The sequence below is a fragment of the Cupressus sempervirens genome, chromosome 10 (assembly GCF_028749045.1).
Source record: "Cupressus sempervirens isolate cs-2001-9-10 chromosome 10, ASM2874904v1, whole genome shotgun sequence".
In the NCBI taxonomy this organism is placed as follows: domain Eukaryota; kingdom Viridiplantae; phylum Streptophyta; class Pinopsida; order Cupressales; family Cupressaceae; genus Cupressus; species Cupressus sempervirens.
Window position 1 is genome coordinate 582,888,347 of NC_143127.1, and position 24,542 is coordinate 582,912,888.

The following is a 24,542-nucleotide window of genomic DNA, read 5'->3' on the forward strand; positions in this document are numbered from 1 at the left end:
ATTAGAAAACCTGCCTCTTGCAACAACCTGTTCAGATAGACAACATATTCATGAGGTGAATGAGGAGGAGGAACCACTTGATGATACATTATCTAGCGATACCTATAGTTCCATTAATAATGAGGATATACAAGATGATTCCAAAGAAGGTATAAAGGAGGATTCCAAAGTTCTGAGTCTAAATAATAGCAATTTTACTTCCCATTCTCATGAGTTTGCTGCCTATAGTCTTGAAGAAGTTGATGACTTACATTCAATCATTGTTGATAACCCTTTTCCGAGATGAGTGTTGATTTGATTTTAGAGAACCCACACTCTGAATTAGATGATGAGGAGGCGCTTGATCTTGATGACGCAAATTATACGAGGAGCTCAATCTTGGAGTATGATTGTGAAGTTGAGCATACACTTGGTGGGTTGGCCACTCAAGAGTTCTCCCTTATGGGCATGAATGGCACATATACTTCTGTTAAGAGGTGGCCTCATGGTTTCTTTGACGGGGCAGAAATAACCTTGAGGATTAGTGACTATCCTAGTGGGGATCTTATGACTCATCCGAGCTTTTCATTGTCTACATTAGGTTTTCAATAGTATGAGAGTGTTGGGAGGTGCCCCTATAGGTTAGCGATGGAGTGGGAAATGTTTGTTGTTGATTGGAATTGGTTTGATAGTGTGTTTGATATCACTTGTGTTGCGGGTTAGAGTTATGACAGTGAGATAGGGTGGCCATTGTTGATAGTTTTTGAGGATGCAAGATATTACTCACACATAGTTATGGTGTCCTGCATACACAAAGGGTTACTTGATAGTGATGGTGATAATATGAAGTTCTTCTATATTACACAAAGTATGACATATGTTTTGTTATGGGACCCAGGTATTGATTCGCAAGATACATCACTTTACACAAACTTCCATAAATTGCTTTATGGTTTTGGAGTGTTTGGGCATTTTTGTCAGAATGGAATAACTGGTTGTATGTTTGAGAGATATGGAGGGTCGCATGCCGTGGTTGAGCATGTTATTTTGTCAATTTCCCTGGATTGCATCAAGTTCAAGGTTTGTTAGTAGGGACCTCACGGAGAGGCATAGGCAATATGGGTTTGCACATCTATTCAGACAGGTGCAATACGAATATGTTGCATTTTTTTTTGAAATTGGTTTGGAATCCAGGAATCGACATGTATGATACATTCCTTCAGTGGATTCATGGTGAGATGCTACACTTTGAAGATCTTGATGTTTATATTAGAGTAGCGCAACGGAGGACATGGGTGTGTTGGTTGCTCTTGGGCGAGTGTTGTTATAATACTATGTATCATATGCCAATTGCTACGACTCCTTTTAGAGCCCTCTACGGTTATGACTCTATCTTTTATTGATTTGTGATTAGTGTCAGCAGGGCTCCTTTGGCACAAGATTGGGTATAGGAGAACTAGGACATCATGAGATTTCTCAGAGAGAATCTTGAGCATGCACAAAATCAGCAGAAGGTCTACACTGATTGACATAGGATTGAGAGGATATTTGAGGTGGGGAATATGGTGTACCTACGATTGCAACCTTACTGACAAAGCACCCGTAAAAGGGGTGGAGCTGAGAAGCTCAAATCTTGTTTTTATGGACCATATAGGATTATCAAGCGAGTTGGAGAGGTTGTGTATGAGATTGAGTTACCATCTGGTCGTAGGATTCATAATGTGTTTCACGTATCGTGTCTAAAAAGGCACTGAGACAACATCTTATACCATCTCCAGATCTTGGAAGAGAGGGAATGCCAGTTGAGAAGTAGGGTGATTTGAGAGTATCTGATTCATTGGAGAGGTCTCCTTATAGAGGACGCCACTTGGGAGGGCGAGACTATTTTATAGCATCCAACTTTGCAGTTGCTTGTGGGCAAGTATCTCTGAGAGGGGAGGATTTGTCATGTCCCTTCTTTAGCTTTGTCTAGCAGTGACATGAGAGTTAGCCTATTATGGAGTCTCCTAGGTTGGCAGTGGTGATCAGGGACTTACTTAGGGTTTTTAGCATCCGGATTTGGTATTACAGGCAGTAGTAGATTAGTTGAGAGTAGTTCCTTGATTTTAGGAGACAGTTCCTTGATTGTAGGAGATTCCTACCTTTTAGGAGGTGGTGATGTTTCTAGAGTTGAGGTTCTATGAGATCACTCCCTCGTTTCAATTTCAAGAGTTTTGGGTGTGTTCCCTATTTTTTAGGAGTATCCCTAGATTTGAGGGTGGGACTGCTAGTTGGCCCAGGTTGTCCAGTGTCAGTCACAGGCAGGTGGCAAACTCAGTTTCATATTTTAGAAGTGTTTGGGTGGTTCCTTGGCTACTTGGGAAATATTTTAATATATTTAAATATTCTCCTAAGTTAGCATTTTAATAATTTAAATAAGGCTAAGTGTTTAGCCATTTTAGAGTAATAAGGAGTTTTCTGGCTCCATTTGGATCGATTTGCCTGTGTGATAGCTCGTTGGCAAGAGCTCAGTCTCTACTATTTGATTATCACTTTTCGGGACTTATTTGATGCTTGGAGCTGTTTGTCATTAATAAAGTAATGATTTCCTTCTATTCGGACGCCTTTATTGGGGAAATAATGTTATATTTAAAAGTTCAAATGAAATCCTCTTTAGGGTTCTTTTAGGGTTTGATTTGCCTTGGAGAGGGGATATAAGGAGATGGTAACCTAAAGGTGAGTATCTTATATCATTTTGTCAACCCATTTTTGAATGCCGTTGCTTTGGAAGAGCATTCCTCACCTAGGACGCAAACCCTAGTGCTGAGAGTAGATTTGTTGGGATGTAACCCTCAACAAGATCAGATTTGAAGTTCTTATGCATACAGTTTGATCAAGGCAGAGGATTGATTTTTAGTATTGCAGTCACATTTTGCAGGCAATGGAATTTTAGGGAAGGCGGCCACTTTGGTTCAGCTTAGCATTTCTTTATAGCAGCTCACGTGAGGAATTCTGGGGTGTTTATTTGCAATAGACTGGAATTGTTTTATCGCAGCAGCTTGGGCTTTATCATTTGAACTTGTTTGACTGTAGCCGGTTCCCATCTTCAGCTGGTGTCAACCTTTTTTGAAGTACATCTGTATTGGTACTATTCTGAAATAAATCAGACTTTGTTGTTATGGTTTTACAATCATTTCTAGATTAGTATATATTGCTGCATATGATTTCTATCACTTCTATTTTATCAGTTATTGTTATTTATTTATTGTTATACCTATATTTTGAAAAATACAAAAAGAAACAACATTCTTCTGCAACTTCTGTCTAGTTCTATAAGATCAAAGAAAAATCCACATGAAAATATAATTTATATAATTAAACATTATAGCAACAGCAGAGCAAATATCCATTTGGGATATTTCAAAAAATTTCTAAGCTCAATTTTTCTTTAGGCAAATCCCGGAAAAATACATTAAAGGCCGACCCCATAATTCACTGAAATCAAAATGAAATAACTTGGGTTTATTTCCAATAATCCTTGTAAAAGTGGATCACTGTACAAGTTCTCGAGCTCACTTTTTATTTAGGCAGATATGGGAAAAAGACATCAAAGGCCGACCCAGTAATTTCACTGAAATCAAAATGAAATAGCTTGTTTTATTTACAAAAGTCCTTGTAAAAATGGATTACTTTAGGAATTCCTAAGCTCAGTTTTTCATTAGGAAGATTTAGGAAAAAGACATTAAAGACCGATCCTTTAATTTCCCTTAAATGAAAATTAAATAACTTGTTTAATTTTCAATAATATCTAATGTCTATGTGATAATTTCTTTCATTAATTTGTTGCTTATTAGTTCCATGTTTTATGTTTTAATTGAACAATAAGGGATTGTTAAAGAAAAGAAGTATTTTGCTTTATGATTGGTTTGTAAACATCATACTTACATTAATTGAGAGTATAAAAATTCATATTATCCATTTAGTTGTTAGGAATAAGAGATTTACCTTGAAGAAGTCCAATTTTAATAAAAAAAAAATCAGTCAATAGTTCACTTTCAAAATCACTCTGATCTTGCTCTTGTTCTAGTCACCAGTAATATCAATTCAGCATCTTCCTACTTGCATCTAATTTAGTGAACTCTTCCAGCTACCTACAATCATACCATTAAGAAACAAGGAATGTACTTCCTCTTAGTTTTTATTGCTAGTAACCCTAAGACTACTATGACAAAAAATTCAATTCTCAAGAAAAATCAATTTCTCCTATCTTTCTGTGACTTTAAAATTAGGGATAAGCTAGGAGATCTCATTGGGTGTATTATGCTAAAGAATGGGCATATGAGTTAACCAAGAGGTAATAAGTGTCTCATACGAGAATTTGCATTGAAAACCAATTAATTCCCTTGATAAAATGTTAGTTCTGCTGTTTTTTCCTCCATGGGACAAACTGATTTTGCAGATGAAACTGTTAGAATATTTTGCCCTATATAGGACAAGATATCCCAGCTTAGAGCGTGAAGAGCATGAGTTGATCATCATTCTTTTAAACCCCACTTTCTTTGAGTTGCCTCATAGTGATTTCATTTTAGTGAAGTAATTCTCCATAGCATTAAAGTCTCTTGGACTTAAGGAGTTCAGTTTCTAGCTCATGGCTCCTTAATTCATTGATCTTCCCAAATAGATTTACATGTGTTATCCACGTTTTGTGAGTTCTCAAGGCCTTGACATGAAATAGAAACTTTGAAGATGGATTAATGTGTAGAAGCCCAAAGTATTGATCACATTTGTTAAACAACTATTTTTTATCTTTGACGGCATTAGGCCTTTTTCCTGTAGCCATCGTGACTCTATCCAATACTTTATCTTTCAGTGCTAGCTGAACATTTACTTTGCACTTGTGGTAGGTGAAAGGTGTAAGAATATTAATAGGTAGAATTGGCTTCATGCTATGAGTGCAAGTTAGAACGTGGAGAGAGAAAAGGATAAATAGATCAAATTGGCTGCATGCTATGATTGCAACTTAGAATTAGTGAAAAATAAAACTTAGAGAAAAATAAAATGCTCAAAGCACAAAAAATGAAAACACCCGCTTGATTTTGGATTTATTACTTCCTCGTGGATGTCATTTTATATTTTATTGCATGTACAAAAGAACGTTCTTTGAAAATTAGTGCATTTTACAACACAAACAGTCCCAGTGGACAAGGAATGAGAAAATGTGAACTTTTGCAAAAGATGGTACTCAATTTTGACTTACCATTCAAAAGTTATTACATTTTTCAATTATATAGGCCTATTTTAGTTGCAACAAACTCTTGTTTTGATTACGTAAAAACAGGTTTTAAAGGACCCGAAACCTTTAACAAAGTATCAGAGAAACAAGAACATTAAAGTTCAGAGAACAAAAGGCCTCAAAGCCAAAAGAGAACAAACAGAATAAGCCAAAAAACAAGAGGCCAAAATACAATTATGCATGAAAAGATAGCAAAAGAAAAGCAAAAAGACAGCCCCCGGACAGCTATAGAGTCTTCAAAAGGTCCGTTGCTTGGTCCACTAGTATGTTCATATTTTTCGCAAAAGCTTTCATGTCATCCAACTTTTTTGCTTCCGCTCCTTCATTCTTCTTGGAATTAGCCTTTGTGCGCTTGCTCGGGCCCTGGTCCACATTCACAACATGGGAGTCTTGCAACAAGTTCTTGTTAATTAGTAGCTTCGGTCAGATTAGTTTGATCAAGAGACAAATTGATTTAATCAGTATATTGAAACATGTTCACCAGTTAAAAATTATCTCTGATTAATAATTTTTAGATATTCACACACGTACAAACACACAAGTTTAATAAACATCTAATAATTATTAATTATTGATTAATATGGATTATTGATTTGGCTAAATCAATCATTTAAACTGTGTGCAGAATTAATCCTTTAACCCAATAATATACTGCTATCGATTTAATGAAATCGATGTACTGTGGAAACATTCATTTATTCAACATATGATTTGAGTTGCAGCAGTGAATACTAATGCGTACTGCAGAAACATTCATTTATCACCAGCGTGTCTAGATTTCTTGAGACAAATGATGAAAGTTGTGGAAGTTAAGTAGTTTCAAGTTAGTTGTAACTTAATTGCAAACTTCTTCTAAGTTGAGCAGTAATATATATTGCTGTCCTTCATTTTGTCATCACAAAATGAAAGCAACACTACAAAATGTTTCCAATTAAGTTTCATATTTATCTAAGGTAAGTCACTATTTGATTGGCAAAGATTGATCAATCAATTATTCCCAATTCATATAATGAGCCTTTTTACAAAAGCCTTTCATCAAGTCCTCTTTGTTTTTTTAGTTTGTTAGCCTATACTTGATTTTTGAGGCCTTCAAAGTCCTTTTTGTGTTTTTGAGTGTTTGTTTGGATTGCTTTTATCATTTTGCTTCCTTCAAACTCTTGATTTTGGTCACGCCCTCATTTTGAGCTAACTTGGGACTTAATCAAATTTGTCAGTCAAAAGTTATTAAGGTTTAAGTGCATATGTAAGGGGGGTTTTGCATATTTTAAATATTGAATCTTATAATTTGATGTTATATTGCACTTTTTTGAAATATGACTTAAACTCACTTTATATAATGTTTTAAAGTTATATAGTTGCACTTTTTAACTTTAAATTTATAACTTAAGTGAGTTAAGTTATTAAAGTGCACTTTATAGTCTATTTTGATGTTGAGATGCACTTTAATGTTTTAATTTGAATCACTTAAGTAAAATTTCACTTTTTCAACCTATTTGCTCATAACATGTAAAAATGTTAGTGTAGATATGTAATGGACCCTTTAATGTGAGATTCACTAAAATGAATCAATTAAACATGTGCTAAATTGCAACTTTAAGTTGTGCAAGTTTCATTCACATGTAATTGCACCGACGAACCCCCCTTTTTGCTTGTATTTTCTCACAAAAAGAAGCAAATTGGTGTTTAGAGGGTCAAATACCTATTGCATGTTATATATTTTGAATATGCAATGTGTAAATGATTTCTTAAACCACGTTTTGGCTTGCAAAACTACTTGTTTGGGTGGTTTACATGCATTTTAAATATGCATTTCACTTTGCAAACCATGATTTGTCCTCTTACATGCAAAATGAAACATGCAAATGCCTTGGAGAAAAGCGATTTGTTTATGAAGGAAAATATAAAACATGTAAATGATTTTGAGAACCACGATTTGCCAAATACACGTGTTTTTGAAACATTTAAAAGCCTCTAGGAACCACGAGTTGCATAGAAAGCCAAATATGCAACATTTAATATGCATTTCAAACCACAATTTGCATTGAAAATGTTATTTGAAATATGCAAATGAACTTGTAAACCCCGATTTTCACCATAGGTTTGCAGTTTAACATAGTCTTTCCTCTTCATTTGGGCGTCCAAGTTTTATGAGTGCATGTGTTTGCCATATACATCACATTTTCAACATGCAATGGGTCTTGTAAACCCTGATTTTGCTTGGATGTGGATTTTAGTGCTTCTTGCTTGCATATTTTAAATATGTGTTGACTTCCGAGAACCCCGATTTGGGCATTTTTAGGCAAAAATGTGGGCATGTAAAGCACTTTCTAAAGTGCATTTTCTGTAGGTGTTTGAAAGAAGAGGGATTTACAAATATATTTGCTGCATTTTCAAGAACATGTAGCTGCATCTCCAAACTGTGATTTTCTCTTGGAGAGACATTTTAAAATATGCAAAGTACTTCAAGAAGAGCGATCTGCATTTGTGAGGACATTGGCAACATCATTTGCATCATTCAACATATGCATTTGCACTTTGAAACCACAATTTAGAGCTGGAGTTTGATTTTTTCAAAGCATTTGATCGACACATGCAAAACACATCTCTAAAACCCGATTTTGGAGAAGAGAGTTTGAAATATCCCAGTCGGATATTCTCTCCAATTTTTCCTCAAATAAATTTCAGAGCCGTAAACAAGAATTTATACAACAATGACCAACAAATACTCTAGAATTCATTATTGCATTATAAACTAGCAATACAATAACAGTCCAATCATATAAATAGTGATAACAGTCAGATTGGATAATAAAAAATAAACGTGAAATGCAACTGTGAACTCCGTCGAGAATTCACCACAAAGATGAATCTGGGCTACATCCAATCCACCAAAGAGGAACATGAGGGTTTGCGTCCTTAGATCCTGAATAGAAGTTGAAGCTTCCTTGTGTTCTCCAAAGATAAATAAAAAAATCAATCTCAAATCCAAGCCTATCCAAATAAGTTCCTCATCCCTCTTTTAAAGACCTAACATGTGACTTTTGAGTTTCCTTCCTCTCCTTTCATCTTTTTCCTTATTTACACCTTTTTAAACTCCCTCGATAATATTAAATTGACTCATTTTATAAATTTATTTAAACTTTCATAAGCCAATTTAATATTTTATGAATTTAACTTTATAATCCCTAATGCCCCAAAAGGGGACATTACAAGTCCTCCCTCTTTAAGATTGCTTGCACTCAAGAAATCATGAGTCCACAACCTAATACTAGGGTCCCATATCACTCTCAAGGAAGCTACTCGACCAAGTCGCTGCACCACTCTAATACAAATAACATGTCTCAAATTGTGAAGTTGGTCATTGATTTTCCACCACAATTCACCATTTATACTAATATCAGGATCTTGGATAACCCCACGTGCATAATTTATCAAATCAACATGCTCAGTGCTGCTATCATATGTGAGAAAATCCTCAATCCAACTGAGAACTTCACTCCAATAGAGATCAGAAGCACTACTAGAGTCAAATAGAGATGGGGATTCGATATCACACCAATCAGCTTTCTGAACTAATACTGACCATTTGATTGATCCTCCTGGGTCCCACATAAAAAAGGCCATCCATCTTCCCAGTTGTATGAAATTTCTTGTTACTCCATACTAAAAAAAGGTAGTGTCCAAGATATCCAATTGCCACAACATTGTTCCTCTAACATGTATGTTGAAATTGTAACTGTACCCAAGAAGCAAGCTAGATATGGCTTCCTCCTTCATGAAGGGAAGTGTAACAACCCAATTGCTATCATCTTGCTCAACCTCTATGACAACAGTAAAGTAGTCATAAGCACTAGATAAATTAGGAGAAGAATCAATCAATGAATACCCAACAACACTGCCCTCTCTCCTTATATGCTCCTTGGCCATACTGTTAGCCAAGTTACTATCAAAGACTGATTTGATATCAGCATTACGCCCCTCTGTCAAATGTAATAAATCAGTCACCTCCTAGCTGCAATCAGTATCAATTTGTGACTCTTGATCAATATCAAAAGGTGTTCCATCATCAAACTCAAATAGTGGATTTTCCAGTATCAAATTAGCATCCATGTCAAAAAGTGAATTACTATGCTTCATCCAATCAACATTATGCTGGCTGAAAGCATTGTAATCATGAGGATAATTAGCCTCAGGTGCTACTATGCAAATAGTTGATCCAAAAGTTACCTCATCACCCCTATAGTCCTCAACCAAAGGTCATGGTGTCATAATGGAAGGAGACTCCCTTGAAGTCCCAGGTCGCTGAGCCACAATGCCATCAACTTCATCCCTGCTAAACTGCCCATATGACTGACTTTTATCTTTCTTTACATCCCTCTCTATAGGCTGAAACAAATCTTCTTCCCTCCTTCCCTCAATTTGGCCCCTTGTTAAGAATGGTTTCAGTTTTTGTTCACATCGTTTGATGATATAGGTAACCAACCAAAGGTCATGGTGTCATAATGGAAGGAGACTCCCTTGAAGTCCCAGGTCGCTGATCCACAATGCCATCAACTTGATCCCTGCTAAGCTGCCCATATGACTGATTTTTATCTTTCTTTACATCCCTCTCTATAGGCTGAAACAAATCTTCTTCCCTCCTTCCCTCAATTTGGCCCCTTGTTAAGAATGGTTTCAGTTTTTGTTCACATCGTTTGATGATGTAGGTAACCAAGCTACAAGCACTAAAAGAAGTAACATGTGTTTGTTTCAATTCCACCAATATGCCAGATAAGAAATTTTATGAATCATCATCACTCTTTTCAATGATCAAGGACATAATGGACTGCATAAAGAATAAAACATCTCTCTTCTGCTCTCCTTTAGTAGCAATCAATAATTGATGGAACATATTATGATTAAGTCTTCACAACCGAGATCAAAGGAAATAACTCAAGGGGCAAAGGTCTTTTCTACAATAAAGTCTAATGTCCAATGCAACAATGTTTCAACTTGGGTAAATCTTATATCATAGTATGTTATGGTGCCTTTTTGCTGCGTGCTTTTGAGGGAAAAGGAGGAGTTTTCTTGAGTATAAGACTCAAAGCTGTTATATATAGCTCTGATATGAACCTTTCTGTTCTTCGATGTTACTTGAAGACAACCCTATAGTGGTCAAATATAATCTACCTTTCTGTTTTGTCTTTTAGTAATTCGTTTGTTAGCTAATTGAGCTTTATATGAGTCCCTCTTAAATTAAGAATAAAAGAATTAATAAGCTATGCATGCAATGAGAAAAAATGAGAAATTTTTTTTTTTTTGTTAATATTCTAAGAAAACTTATATAATATGTGCAATACCACACTTAGGGTAGGGGTATATTCAACGTGAGTAGTTAAATATTACACCAACAAAATTCTTATCTTCACGCAACCTTAAATTTGTTGATTAATCCAGTGAAATCTAGGGACTCACACCGCCCCCCCCACTCGAACAAAAAAAACCTCAAAGTCCCATCCCTAGGATGTCCCCAACCGGATAGTTAAAGTACTCGAGTATCTCCACCTCTGCTATTCCACAATCATCCTGCCACTGAGATGGGTACGTGAAATTATATTTGAATTTTGATTTTTGAATGTTACTATTGGGTATGTACTATGTTACTATGTTGAATGTTCAATGGTTTTGGTTCGCGTTGTAATTTTAAATTTTTCTACGTTCAAGTATTTCAATTTCAATTTGGTATATTGTATTGAAACATCATTTCATAATTGGCATTTCAAGTTTTATGTGTATTGTATATAATACCCCCTGCCCCCTTGCCCCCCTACCACCGTCCCAAAATTGAGGCCCTCCGTCCTCCTGTCTCGGATACCTGTCCTGACATCCTGACATACCCAAGCATTGGTGGTACACTAGATTAATTTTTATGTCTTGCTATTGCAGATAACTGTTTAGTTAATATGATTCTTTGCTCACATTCCACAAATAGCTTTTATTTTGAAAACTAGAATCCAGATCAGCATGTAAATTTGGTTGTGCCTTTCTATATACATTCAATTTTAAGTGAAATTTTTTTAATGAGAAGATATTGGTCAAACTCTTATGTTTTTCTTTTGGTGATTGTTAGGTCTTAGTCACTATGAATATAATTGGTGCTCTGTCATTGCTTTATATGTTAGTTACACCCATAGTTGGAAAACTCGCCAAATGCAAAAACTCGCCAAGCCCCTCAAAAGTTTAATCGGGAAAAACTCGGCGATTTAAAAAAAAAACTCGGGAAAAACTCGGGAAACTAAAAAACCGCTGAAATTTAATTAAAAATACATTTATTTTGCAAAATTTAATGGGAAGATGCATCTAATAAGTTAATTAAAGAGAATACAAAAGAAAAACATAACAGCTCTTACGCTATGCCGAAGATTAAATCAGAAAAGAATTCCACAACCAATTTCAGAATACAGAGAAAAAACTTCAATAGATTGGTCTCACTGTGCATACAGCAGAGATATTAAATTGCGAAGTTAAAAGAATTGAAATTGTACTGATTTGAATTGCTTACAAACTGCTGTATCAGTAGCTTCAATAAATAAAGAGAGGCAGTTGAAGTCTTGACTGTGGATGAACTAAAATAGAAGAAGATATTATTACCTAATGAATCTAATAAGGAGATATGTCATGCATTCAAATGCACGGAGAAGTCAGACAAAGAAACTAGCTACCAAACTGCAAGGAAACTAAAATTGTTAAAACATAACTGGACTCAGCGGAGTATACAATACACATCAAATGCATATTTAACTGAAGCTAAAAAAGATTAAGATTGCAATAAAATGCAGTTTATTGTGCAAAGTTGCAAACAATGATAGTTGAATAGGCATGCATTCAATCTCTAGTAGTTGTTAATACATTAATACTTTAAATACATGCTAGAATATGCATGTCTTAATGTAATGCTCCACTACTTCCTCACTATGATATTTTTCTTTTGTGTTAGCATTTTATGTAAAAGTCAGTATGCACTCCATGATTGAAAAGACCAAATGAAATTATTTGACAAATTTCATAAGCCCCTTTTCGTTCCAGCTAAGCATTTCTACATTGTCGAAATATATGAAGCATTGAGGAACAGATTAATGCATTTTTCCCGCTGAAAATTAAGCAAAAATCTGAAAATCAAGCAATTCACGAATTTTTGAAAAAGACTCGCCGAAAACTTGCCGAGTAATCGGCGATTAAACATGGTGCAGCCGAGTTTTTAGACCCGCGAGTTAAGTGGTGAAAAACTCGCCAAGCTGAAAAAATCGGCAATTTGTTAAAACTCGCCGAGTATTCGGCGATTTTTCCATCTATGGTTACACCTATGCTTTACATTTTAATACAAATGGGATTTATCCAAATTACTTTTTTCACTCTGGCATTTCTACCTGGCTGAGGACAAGGAGCAAAATTATGCCATGACATCGTTGAAAAGAAATTTGTGTTAAAAAGAGGATAAAATATATTTTGCACAAACCATATTAAAGGTTTGTGATAAATCATGTCAAATCCAGTGATAAGAGTTTGATTGTCTTTAGATCTTATAATGTACTCATAATGCTAATTTGCATATGATCCTTAAGTTACTGATCAAGCATCTGTACCTAATTGTTGCAGAGTTCTGTTAATATGAACACCTGCAAACATATTGGAAATGCGTATATATGTACAAAAAACTTAGATCCATTTTAGAAAATAAAGTTGTTTGTTCTTCTTTTCTACTATTACTTTTGAGTGAAATCCTCTATAAGGAGGCATTAGTTATTTTTTTCTTATTCTATTTTGTTTACTGCGAGCAGGCTTTTGTGGTTGGCCATGATTGGGGATCTGTTGTTGCTTCACACCTTTGCATTTTTCGACCAGACAGAGTGATAGCACTTGTAAATTTGAGTGTCCCTTACCGTCCACGTGACCCTGCAAAAAGTCTAATTGAGCAGATAAGATCTCTTCTTGGAGAAGGATTTTACATATGCAGATTCCAGGTATCTTTAATTTTATCCAAAATTCTGTTAAAATTTGTTTCTCATAGTGCAAATTTTCCTGGTTAGTTTCATGCACCCAAATTATGTTGACACACATGTATTAGGGAAGTAGCCATAGTGAACTAACTGTATTAGGGAAGTAGCCATAGTGAACTAATGGGAGAGAAAGTTAGGGAAAAAAATTTAGTCTATAGAGGCAATAGAACCCAGGATATATGTAACTTTTGAGTGAATATTCTGGAAATTGAGACTATGTACGATGAGTGATGAGTGGTAAGCTTCAGCACATAAACTCATAATTTTTTATTTTCTTTGTTATATAACTCAGGTCAGGCACCCAAGAACTGCAAAAAACTGAAAATTTTAAGCCTGAAGTTCTCATTGCTTAAGTTTCACCAGATTCATACCCAGATTGCATTAATCCATCATAAAATGTTAAAGTTGTAGTCAATTCAGATGTATTTATCCTTTATATATGTGTGTTTATCATATATGAGATATAAGTTTATATATATGTACATGTATAACTATGATTAAAGTTTATATTATATTAATTATCTAATTAATGAATAGACATCTCTTCATTGCTTATTCTCATTATATATAAGCATGGGACATGTCTCTTCATCGCTTATTCTCATTATATATATATAAGAGGTTGTTGCTATTTGGAAAATACATACCACATACAATTGCAGTGCTTAATACATTTGTAGCAGATCCCCAAATTCTAACATGGTATCAGAGCAAGGGTGCAAATGTTTCGAAGGAATTGTATCTTCTTTAACCAAATATATGACTTTGAGGCTCGATAAACTCTCCTATAAATAAAGGATGTTCTATTATCAAAAGTAACAGGGATCAGCAGATGGATAAGCCATGAGAAATTTACAATAAACAAAATTACCAAGGAATGATGTTAGATTAGTATTCAGGTATGTGCAAGGCAAACAAATGGCCTATAGATAACTGGTCTCCTATGGACGGGTTGGAAGCTGGGCAGTGACTTGTACTGCTTGGAGGTCTGTATTTGAACAAGGTCATGCTGGCACCAAAATTTCCTTGGCGCAGTAGCCTCTCTGCTTGTGGGCCAGTATGGCTATTCTTGGCAACACGATAAAGAATGGTATTAGAGCATTATTGGAGGAAATATTAAAGGAAAACCCCAGTATGTGCACTATGAAAGGTCATTGTGTAGATTTAATGACAAGGAAGCTAACACATCCTTCGGACCGATATCTGGCACAAGACTTCTTGTTACAAGTTGATTTTAACTGAGTTGGGAGTAAGATCTCAATTAATATGTTGATGAATGGAAAATATATTTGTGAATGATTTTGACACAACATTCAAATACATGGGGAGCACCACACTGCAGAGAAGATTTGATTACATTGTAATCAATCCATTGTGTTGTGTTGAGAAAGAAAGAAAATGGACAACATGAAGACAATATCTTGAGTGGAATAAACAACTTGAAGTCAAGCACAAGACACTATAATATTATGCGGTGACAGTTACAGGAAGAAACGTTCATCTATAATATTGTGTGGTGACAGTTACTCTGAAGGATCGTGGTGGCACAGTGGGAAGAGGAGAATAGTAATATAGAAAGTGGTAGTGGACTAAATGAAGAGAAGCAATGTGAAGAGAGAATTGGAAGTAGTCACAGTACTGGTGATAACACAAATTATGCTAGAAGTAATAGCTGGAGCTGGGGCAGAATAAAGAGTCTCATCACTTCTCTTTACACGCCCATGCAAAGAGTGGGCAAAGTGTTGAAAAGTGCTCTGGTAACTTCAACTCAAATATGTCACAACAATCTGAAGGGAGATGAGCAATGTGAAGAGAGAAAGGGGCATAGTCATTGTTATGGTCATGATAGGAGCCTTTATAGAAGCAAAATAAAGACTCACATTGGCTCTCTTTGCACTCCCATGAAAAGTGTGGGCAAAGGGTTGAAAAATGCTGCAATAAAGAAATATATATAGATATACACGCGCGCGCACACAAGGCGTCTATTTGAAAGGACTGAAACATAGTAAATACAATAAGAAAGATCTAAAGCAGCTCCTGATAGTTTATAACAGAGAAACCAGAAATGAAAAGAACATCAACCAGTACTCAATTTGTTTTGCACAGCTTAAAAAGAAGCAAATGATGGTCAAACAATGTGGGCGATTAAGAAAAACATTATCTTTGAATGCATACATACAGATTTGTTAGTAATACACATGAAGACAACAATACGTGTAGAACCCAAATCAAGGATTATATGCATTTACTTAAACTACGAGCTCCAACACATTCTGTCGATCAACAATGGAGTATAGATATATATTAGAATACCAAAGTGCATGGCAAACATATACACGGTATTTTTTGTGTTGGAAGCCATTCCATCTTAGCGTTGACCTCATGTTGAGGAGAATCTTGAATTTGCCATTTGATGTCTTCTTGATCGGGAACGATTAGAATGTGATTTTGCAAGTCTAAGAGTGGCATACACAAATTGAGAATTGTCTGAGGACTGAAGGAAATATATGATGGAGCCTGGTCATAAAGTGCTAACTGTTCCCTACATAGACACGATTGATAAGGAGACAAGAATTATACCTCTTGAGTTTATTTGAAGCGTCACATTTAGCATTTGATTAGAGAATATCTTTAATATGACAGGATATAAGGGAATAGAAGATTATAACATTCAATGAAGCCTATGAGTTTGGTATATATATAAATCTATTCAATAAGGTAGGATGGATATAATATAGAAAGAATGAACAGTCAATACATCATTGGGTACATGGATGGAAAAGAAGAAAGACTTATCCACACTTGAATGTAATAATATGGAGAAATGCTCTGTGATCAGAAAGAATAATATAAAGAAATCAAAGATAGAAAAATGACTGCACACTTGACTATTAGAAGCCGTGAAAGAGAACTGGTCATTCATTAGTTTTCAATGTCAGGAAGGGGTCTACACAACCCGGCAATATATGATATCTACGTTGAAGACTTCGCAGTTTGTATTGCAAGTAAGAATAAAATGAGTTCATTGAAAAAAGAAGAAGCATTGAACCATGTACTAAGACTTACCACAGCGAATTGATTGTAAGGAACAAAGATGACGTCGGCAAGAGTACTCACTTCCATTGTTTCAAGCTCATACGCACGGAGGGTTTATATCATGGAACCCCATAATATTAAGGGAAGGCACATAAATGCCTTCCACTTGTTGGTGAGAGACCCGAAGGCAATACTAAGAGGGTGCATGCACAACGTATTGAGATAAGTTTTATGATTCAAGTTCCTCTCACATTATTATGAGTTACATTATCTAAATCTCATATATATATATGAAACAATTAATTCATATGAGCAAGTGAATAACATATTGTATCGAGACAAATTATGAAATAAATATTGCAAAGAGGTTTAATATTAATGTATATTTTGTAATATTAGCAATAGAATTAATTCTAATATCACTATCATTGAGTAAAGAATCAAATACTTAATATAACTTGATTCTAGTATATATTTACTATGATGTTAAATATACATATATTGAGATGAATTTATGTGTAAGCATATATGATTATAATGTATCTGTGGATATATAATATGCTTACAAGATGAATTATACTAAATATATTAATAATTACATTCTATATATATATATATATATATATATTGGTATAGAATTTATTCTTCATAAATTAAGTATAGAATCGAATTTCTTATGTTTTCATTATTGAGAATAATTATTAAGTGATCTTTTATTAGTTCAAGAACTATTCGCCTTGATCTTTTCCTCTAAGATTGTTATTGCAGGAAAAAAAATTGATATTAGATTCAGAGAGAGTTTGACACTTCGTTAAAGACAATTTTGGATAAGAAGCTTAGGAGATTGATGCTCAGAGGGAGCCTGACATGTCCCTCTGACGAAATAGATTGAGGATATGTTTTAGTTGATCTTTGAAGATCTTGATCATATGAGATTGAGAGGGAGTATGATCCTTCATCAAAGTCAACCTTTGGTGATATCAATATTATTGATTAAGAGGGAGTAAACCATGTTGAGATGGATTCTTTAGTGATCAATAAATTGTCGCAGTCAAGAGGACTCTAATTCATACATCGTGACCATGTGATTGTAATGGGCCTACCTCTGTGTACATCATGAGGAAGTGATGACCTCCAAAAGATCCTCACTTGTATTTGGAGAAGTTGTTTGAAGGTGACAACCTTGCAATGACTTGTATCATGATATACATTTTGTGCAAATGTTGAAATAAATCATGAAAGGCTTTATCTTATAAATCAACAACTAGGTGTTAGATGTCATTAACTTGACTATCTACAAGTTGTTTGTATAGATATATTTTAGCTGTCTTGTGTTTTTCCATTCCTATCTAAGAGGGAGTGTTGGTGTGTGGCAGTTGTAGTTGGCTAAATTCCATGTTATACATTTTGAGTAAGTGTTGTACTTAAATCATGAGAATATGCATCTTGTGAGACTTACAACTGAGTGCTTAGATGTCATTAAGTTGATTGTCTTTGAGTTATTTGTATATATGCATATTGGGTATGAGGTAATTATGCATTTTGTGAGACTAATAACTAAGAGCTTAGATATCATCAAATTGATTATCTTTGGGTTGTTTGTATACAATTATAAATGCATAATAGGTATTTTAATAACAAAGAGCTTAGGTATCATCTCATTGATCATCTTTGGGTTATTCAAACTACTGATCGCCTTTTACCTTTGATTATGAAAATGTATTTATCCTTCTTGACTAAGAGGGAGTGTTAAAGTTTTAGTCAATTCGGATGTATTTATCCTTTATATATGTGTGTTCATCATATATGAGATATAAGTTTATATATATGTATATGTATATCTATGATCAAAGTTAATATTATATTAATTATCTAATTAATGAATAGACATGTCCCATGAAGGGACATGTCTTTTCATCGCTTATTCTCATTATGTATATAAGAGGTTGTTGCTATTTGGAAAATACATACCACATACAATGGCAGTGCTTAGTACATTTGCAGCAGATCCTCAAATTCTAACATAAAATAGCAACCCAAAAACATTTTATCTGCTATTAACATTGTACATATCTGGTTTTTGTGCTTAAAATCACCTAATGGCAACCTTCAGTTTTCACCCAAAATAATGGCTTGGCTGATGGGTAAATTACTTTGGTTGCCAAGGAACCATATGCATTAGATTTTACAACATTATCTCCATCCTCAGATTGTTCTTTTGAGGAGGAATAGTCACAACAATTCACCTCCACCCAAGTGGCTTTGGCAGATGTTCACATTAAGAGCCACAATAATATATATCATACCTATGTAGCTTTGCTTGACCATCCACAATAGAATTAAAGTGGTCCATGTAACGGTTGTGAAAAGCCTTTGCCTAGTTGTTCAACACCACAAACATCTCTGTATTTCATGAGTGCATTAGCCACCATGGACAACATTGATGCAGAGTTGTGCACCTGTACCATTTCAAACACATCCCTACAGCCCATAGACTACTCAGGATCTGCAAAAGAGATCCCATGACATCTCAAATAACTACACATGGCTGATCATCCATATCTTTCCCCTACCTCCACATTCTCAACAGACAAATACCTATAGGTCTTTGTTTGTGATTTCCCTCTTCAAATATTCTGGGAACTTTCTGCTACTCTGAAGATGTCATCTTGGCTGCTGCTGGTATTCTTCTAAATGATCCATTCTTCGTTCTCCTCCATCCTCTTCTCACTTGCTGTTCACAGCTTCGGCCATTTTCCAACCCATTCTCTTTTGCTAGAGCATATGTGGAGAGTAGCGGAGCTGAAAGTCATCTTGATAGGAGTGGTGGCAGCTTGGTGCACTCAAGTGAATGTCTTTTCAACTAGGTTGGAATGTCCTTTTTCCACCTTTCCTGAATATGTGTGGGAGATTGCCATCATTTTATAAAATGGAGATTAAGGCACTTCTTGCTGTAACTTTCAAGCTTACATTGCCAATAAATAATTGATCATTATAAGCATAGTTACATGATCTGGCTTGGAATTGGTTAGCTGATTTTTGAGTCAAAGGATTCCGGATCCAAACTGGACAAAAACTTGGCAAATTGAAAACACAAGAAATTCAAAGATTTAAGGATTGAAGACTTGTTTCATGCATCATTTAATAAATTAACCTTAAAGACACAACAATCTCTAAAGATAGAATTTGCTTTGATTACATACACATGTTCACATTGATCGAATAAATATAAATGAAGTATTTTAGTCTTAAGCTGAAGGGAATAAGTTAAACTTTATAACACATGAAATAGTAAGTGTCAAATATCTACAATATTCTTGGAATCAAAAGTTCAAAACAATATCAAAATAGAAGCTAGAGCCTAGAAGACTAAGGCTCGCTCAAAGGAGCCTATATCAAAGACCACCTGCAACCCTCCTATATGTATGTCTAAGATAGGTCCTAGATAATTTTGCAGCCATGATATCTGCTTATGTGTTAGGCTCAGCCTTAGTGACATCGACAACATCCTTGGGGTCCTCCAATGGCTCTCCTCGTGCGCTAGTTTCCTTTGCCATCACAACTACCTCTGCCTCTCGACCCACCTGGTCAACCCATTTCAAGTTCAGATCGTTGAAGACAAGATCGTCGACCTTAGTGTTCCACAGTGCATGCAAATCAGCCTCCTCTAAAGTGATAGGAAATGTGTCAGCCCCCAAGATTTATCTATCTATGATAGAGTTGAAGGTTGTAATAAACAAAGACAAGATCTTTCAACCCTTTAACTATTTGTTGCACTTTTTTGAGTGTATATGTTCATGCATGCTTCAATTGTGTTTGCATCCTAAAGTACTACATGGCTAGCTCAAGATACGAACTTCAATGCTCTGTAGATTTGACACCTTAGCACCAGACATCTCCCACCATGCATTTGAAACATGAATAAATAAAAATCAATTCTGTTCTATAACATTGAGTTTATTAATGTAAAATGGTAATAGAATCATATATTGAAAAGTTTAAATTTAAATTATAAATTATACCTTGAATAGATTTTTACGTGGCATCATTAATGTTCGATTTTGCTTGCATATCTCATGAAATGAACTCTCTTTGTGAATTCCTAAACATCTCTATCTCACGGACTATGTGTGCTCCAACTGATGAATAAGAAGACATTTTCTTTACAACTTTGTAGAGCCTCCTAAACACCTCATCACTGACCTTCAAATCTAGGTGAAATTGGAACACTGGATTAAGGTAGTGGGTAGTTGCAAGTATAGACCCATGAAGCAGATTGGTGTCGTTGATCAATGACTCCCCATAGGGGGCCATATCTAGCTTGATTCCTTGATTAAATAGATCTATTGGCCACTTTATCTATGCCTTCATAAATGTATCTAATTGTGGGCTTCTCTCCATCAAGAACTCGTAGGAGAACAAGAGGCTCTAGGAAATGTGATCATTGTGAAAGTTGAAACATTAACCATAAAGTTTTGAGTTTTATTTTTAACAATGAACAATGAACATAAACAAGTGTAACAAAAATAAGGAAACAAATAGAAATGAGAGCAAAGATGTAATGGAAAATTACTCGCACAATCTCCTTGGCTAGTTGCCAAAATCCATTCTCATCTAAAACTTAATCAGCAGTCTCAATCCCTGCATTGGTATTTGCACATGATGATCTGATACACTCAGAAACGTGTTTCAAACCATTCTTGGACTAAAGCAAGAATTGCCAAGTGATAGAATTGATTGCAAATTGGGTGATTGATAAGTAGGAGATATTTTCCATAGCAAGTTAAATTGTGATATTGCTATCAAGCTTCAAATGTGCAGTCTTTTGAGTCAAATTCATTGACCCATCTTTTGTGAGTGGTGGTTCACACAAACCCATTTCTCATGAGAATGAATAGAATAACACTCATTGGATCTAGATGATAGTCACAAAGGTGAAGCATTGAGACTTCCCAGGAGGTCACCGATTGTAGTACTACTCCTACTTGAGCGCACTTTAACTATGGAGTTTCCTCTGTGGTTAAAGTCATTGCTTGCAATCCCATTTAAAAACCTTCACCAACTGTTGTGTCTTATGAACCATTCATTAGAAAGCCCTTGAAGCTCATCAGATGATAAGTAGGAGATATCTTCCACAACAATTCAAATAGTGATATTGCTATCAGGATTCAACTGTGTAGTATTTTGAGTCAAACTCATTAGTAGGATTCACTACTAATGAAAGATGGGTCAATGAGTTTGACTCAAAAAACTACACAGTTGAATTCTAATAGAATATCACAAATTTGATAATTCCTAGACAAACTAACTCTCTTATTTGTGAAATTCTTCATAAGGTCGAGGACCCAAGTATGATGATATAGGAAATTACAAATATTTCTTATGTGCTCTACACATGTTTTTATCCAAGGAAGTTTGCCAATATCCTCCAATATGAGGTCAAGTCAATGAGCAACACAAGAGGTCCAAAAAAAGGTAGGGTGCCTTTCTATAAGAAGTCTACCTGCAGCAATATAATTTTCTGCATTATCTGTACCACATTCTCCTCATCCACCTCCTCCAATACTTCTTCCAAAAACTCACAAAGATACTTATTTTTCATTTTAACTGAAGCATCAATTAACTTCAAAAACACTCTGCCACCTTAGAGAGAAAAAACAATTTAGTAAAATAAAAAATTAAAAACTTAATCACTAAATCAATATACTTTACTAATTAGAAAGTACAAATTGTACAATTACTTGATGGGGAGACTATAAAATTCAGCTGTGTTCTACTTCTTCTGTCGGGCCAACCATGAGTTGTGATGGCATAACTCTTCCTCCTCCATACTTCATGCTGCTCAGCAATTGTGGCTTTAACATCAGCCACCTTTCAACCCAAAACAAGACCTTTTAGCTCCTCTCAATTAGGGGCTTGGAACCCCACACCACAAATAGTAACAACGTGTACCATAATTTTCCAATAAGGAGACTTGAAACAAATTATATAAACACAATGAATATTAAATTTTACTTTCAAGTTTTAAAAATTAAAATAATCAATGTGACAGTAACAATGTCTACCATAATTTTCCAATAAGGAGACTTAAAACAAATTATATAAACACAATGAATATTAAATTTTACTTTCAACTTTTAAAAATTAAAATAATCAATGTGGCATACTTTTTAAAGCAAGAAAATCAAGATATAGAAACCAAAATAATAATGAATACCTTGTCACATGAAATGGAAAGTTGTTGTAGAACCAAAATTCTCCAGTTGTAATTTTCAGAGCCTCGTGCTTCTTTTTCCAAGTCATGCTCTCAAGTGATAGTTGGGCACCCAGAGTCATGCGTGGAACAAAAAGGAATCTTGCAGTTTTCTTTTTATGAACTTCATACGCAATGCTCACACTCTCAATGCCACTACTTGTGGATGCAGGAAATGGAGGTCAAGGATATGAAGAAGCCTGTCCACCATTTCTTTTGTATGCTTTTGTTTGAGTTGTTTTTTCTCTTCAAATTCCCTATTAGAGCTTGCACTTCACATATAACATCAATAGGTGCTTTTTTGCGTGGTTTGGCATCATGCTGTGATATATGTGCGAGTTGATATTTCAACTATTTAATAACTCTCCCACTATATTTTGTTTTGTAATGAAAATATATTACTTAATTTTCTGACCAGAGGATGACATGTTTCCAAGCCCTATCCTTTTTGGTTGGGTTTGCATTTGGGCTCCCAGTACTACCAGGCTCAGACATTAATCTGCAATGTATCGTAAATGAAAAAAATCAGCATCTACAAATTCTAATTAAATAAAAAATAAAGAAAATAAAGAAATAATAAAAGTAGGGTTTCTTACTTTTTCCATCAACATAAAATGAAACATTAAAAAAATCAAGGTTGCATGGGTACTCATACCCACACCCCTGGTACACGTACCCACGTACCCAACTGCCGGGTACACGTATCTCAAGTACCGGGTACTCAGTGGAGCATCATAGCTAAGGACCTTGATTAAGATTTCTGATTGTTTTTTTCAGTTTTTTGTTTGCATATCCGTTTCTTGTTTATCAAACTTAATTCAATACCTAATCAGTTTGATACAATATTGATTAACAATAAACTTTATTACTGTTCAGATCACAAGTTTATCATTTACAATATGTCATTGTCGTATGATTTATGATCTTCTTGTTCATGTTTAAAGTCTGCCTTCTCTGTTATGCATCTAGACGTTTATTATATATTATTATTACAAACATAACAAATCTGAAACTGAAAACAGTAATTACATTTGCAAACTTTATCACTGTTTTTGTTTTGAAAAATAATTGTTGTGACTCATAATTTCAGATTTTCTATAAATATCAAAGTATAATAAAAAATTAAGTTTGACATACCCAAGTACCCCCATCCCCTATTTTGAAAAATAGCTGTACCCGTGCCCATACCGGTACCCTAAGTACCCCAAGTACCCCTGTTCCCATGCAACCTTGAAATTTAAAAATAAAAAATTAGTGACCTTTTGAAGTTTGCTCCAAAAATGAACAAATGCACTTCGAATTTGTAGAGGCCTTCTCCAAATCCTTCTTTCAAATCCTCTAAGTGCATGTATGCAAGTTACTATCTTGCACAAACAATTAACAATGACTATCTCCTCTTCAATCGATATACATGTCTACTCTTCTGTGCCTCAAAATTTTCTCTCATATGCCTTTTTTCCTCTCCTTGTGTTCGCAAACAATAGAATGGTCTTTTAGGGTTGGCAGGCTAATGTAAATCCAAAATGAAAAAGTTAATAACAATAAAAAAATGTTTATTTTAATATTTATATGTTCTTCTGTCACAGCAAAGTCCTGAGCTCGGGACCCAGTGAGTCTACCGAGTCTAGCAGACTTGGTTTAGACTCCCTGAGTACGAGTCCCGAGCTTCTCATACACAGCAAGGCTGGTCCGGCTTAGGATTCAGCAAGACTTGTAACACTGATTATAAAAATTGAATGAGATGAAAATACAACACAATTGTTCCTATGTCCACTGTGGCAGGTGGCATCAATCCTTTCAATAACATTCAATATGTGGCACAACTTTCTATATTCAGTTATCTTCAATATTTGTAAACTGTCCCTTATTAGGCAACTCTAGCAAACATTTAGTAATGTACTTTCCCACAATTTGAAATGGCTTTCCTCCCTTCCTACCAACGCAATCCTAGATTAGCTGCACAGTC

The 24,542-nt window shown here is 35.0% G+C and overlaps 1 protein-coding gene across 1 annotated transcript in view; it reads left to right on the forward strand.

Moving 5' to 3' along the window:
* The window catches only part of LOC149535213 (epoxide hydrolase 3-like), a 29,133-nt gene that overhangs the window by 1,547 nt on the left and 3,044 nt on the right, over positions 1-24,542 (forward strand). The window contains exon 3 of the mRNA XM_089803975.1: positions 13,069-13,251. Within this exon, the coding sequence (XP_089660101.1) occupies positions 13,069-13,251 (183 nt within the window). The remainder of the gene's footprint in view (positions 1-13,068; positions 13,252-24,542) is intronic.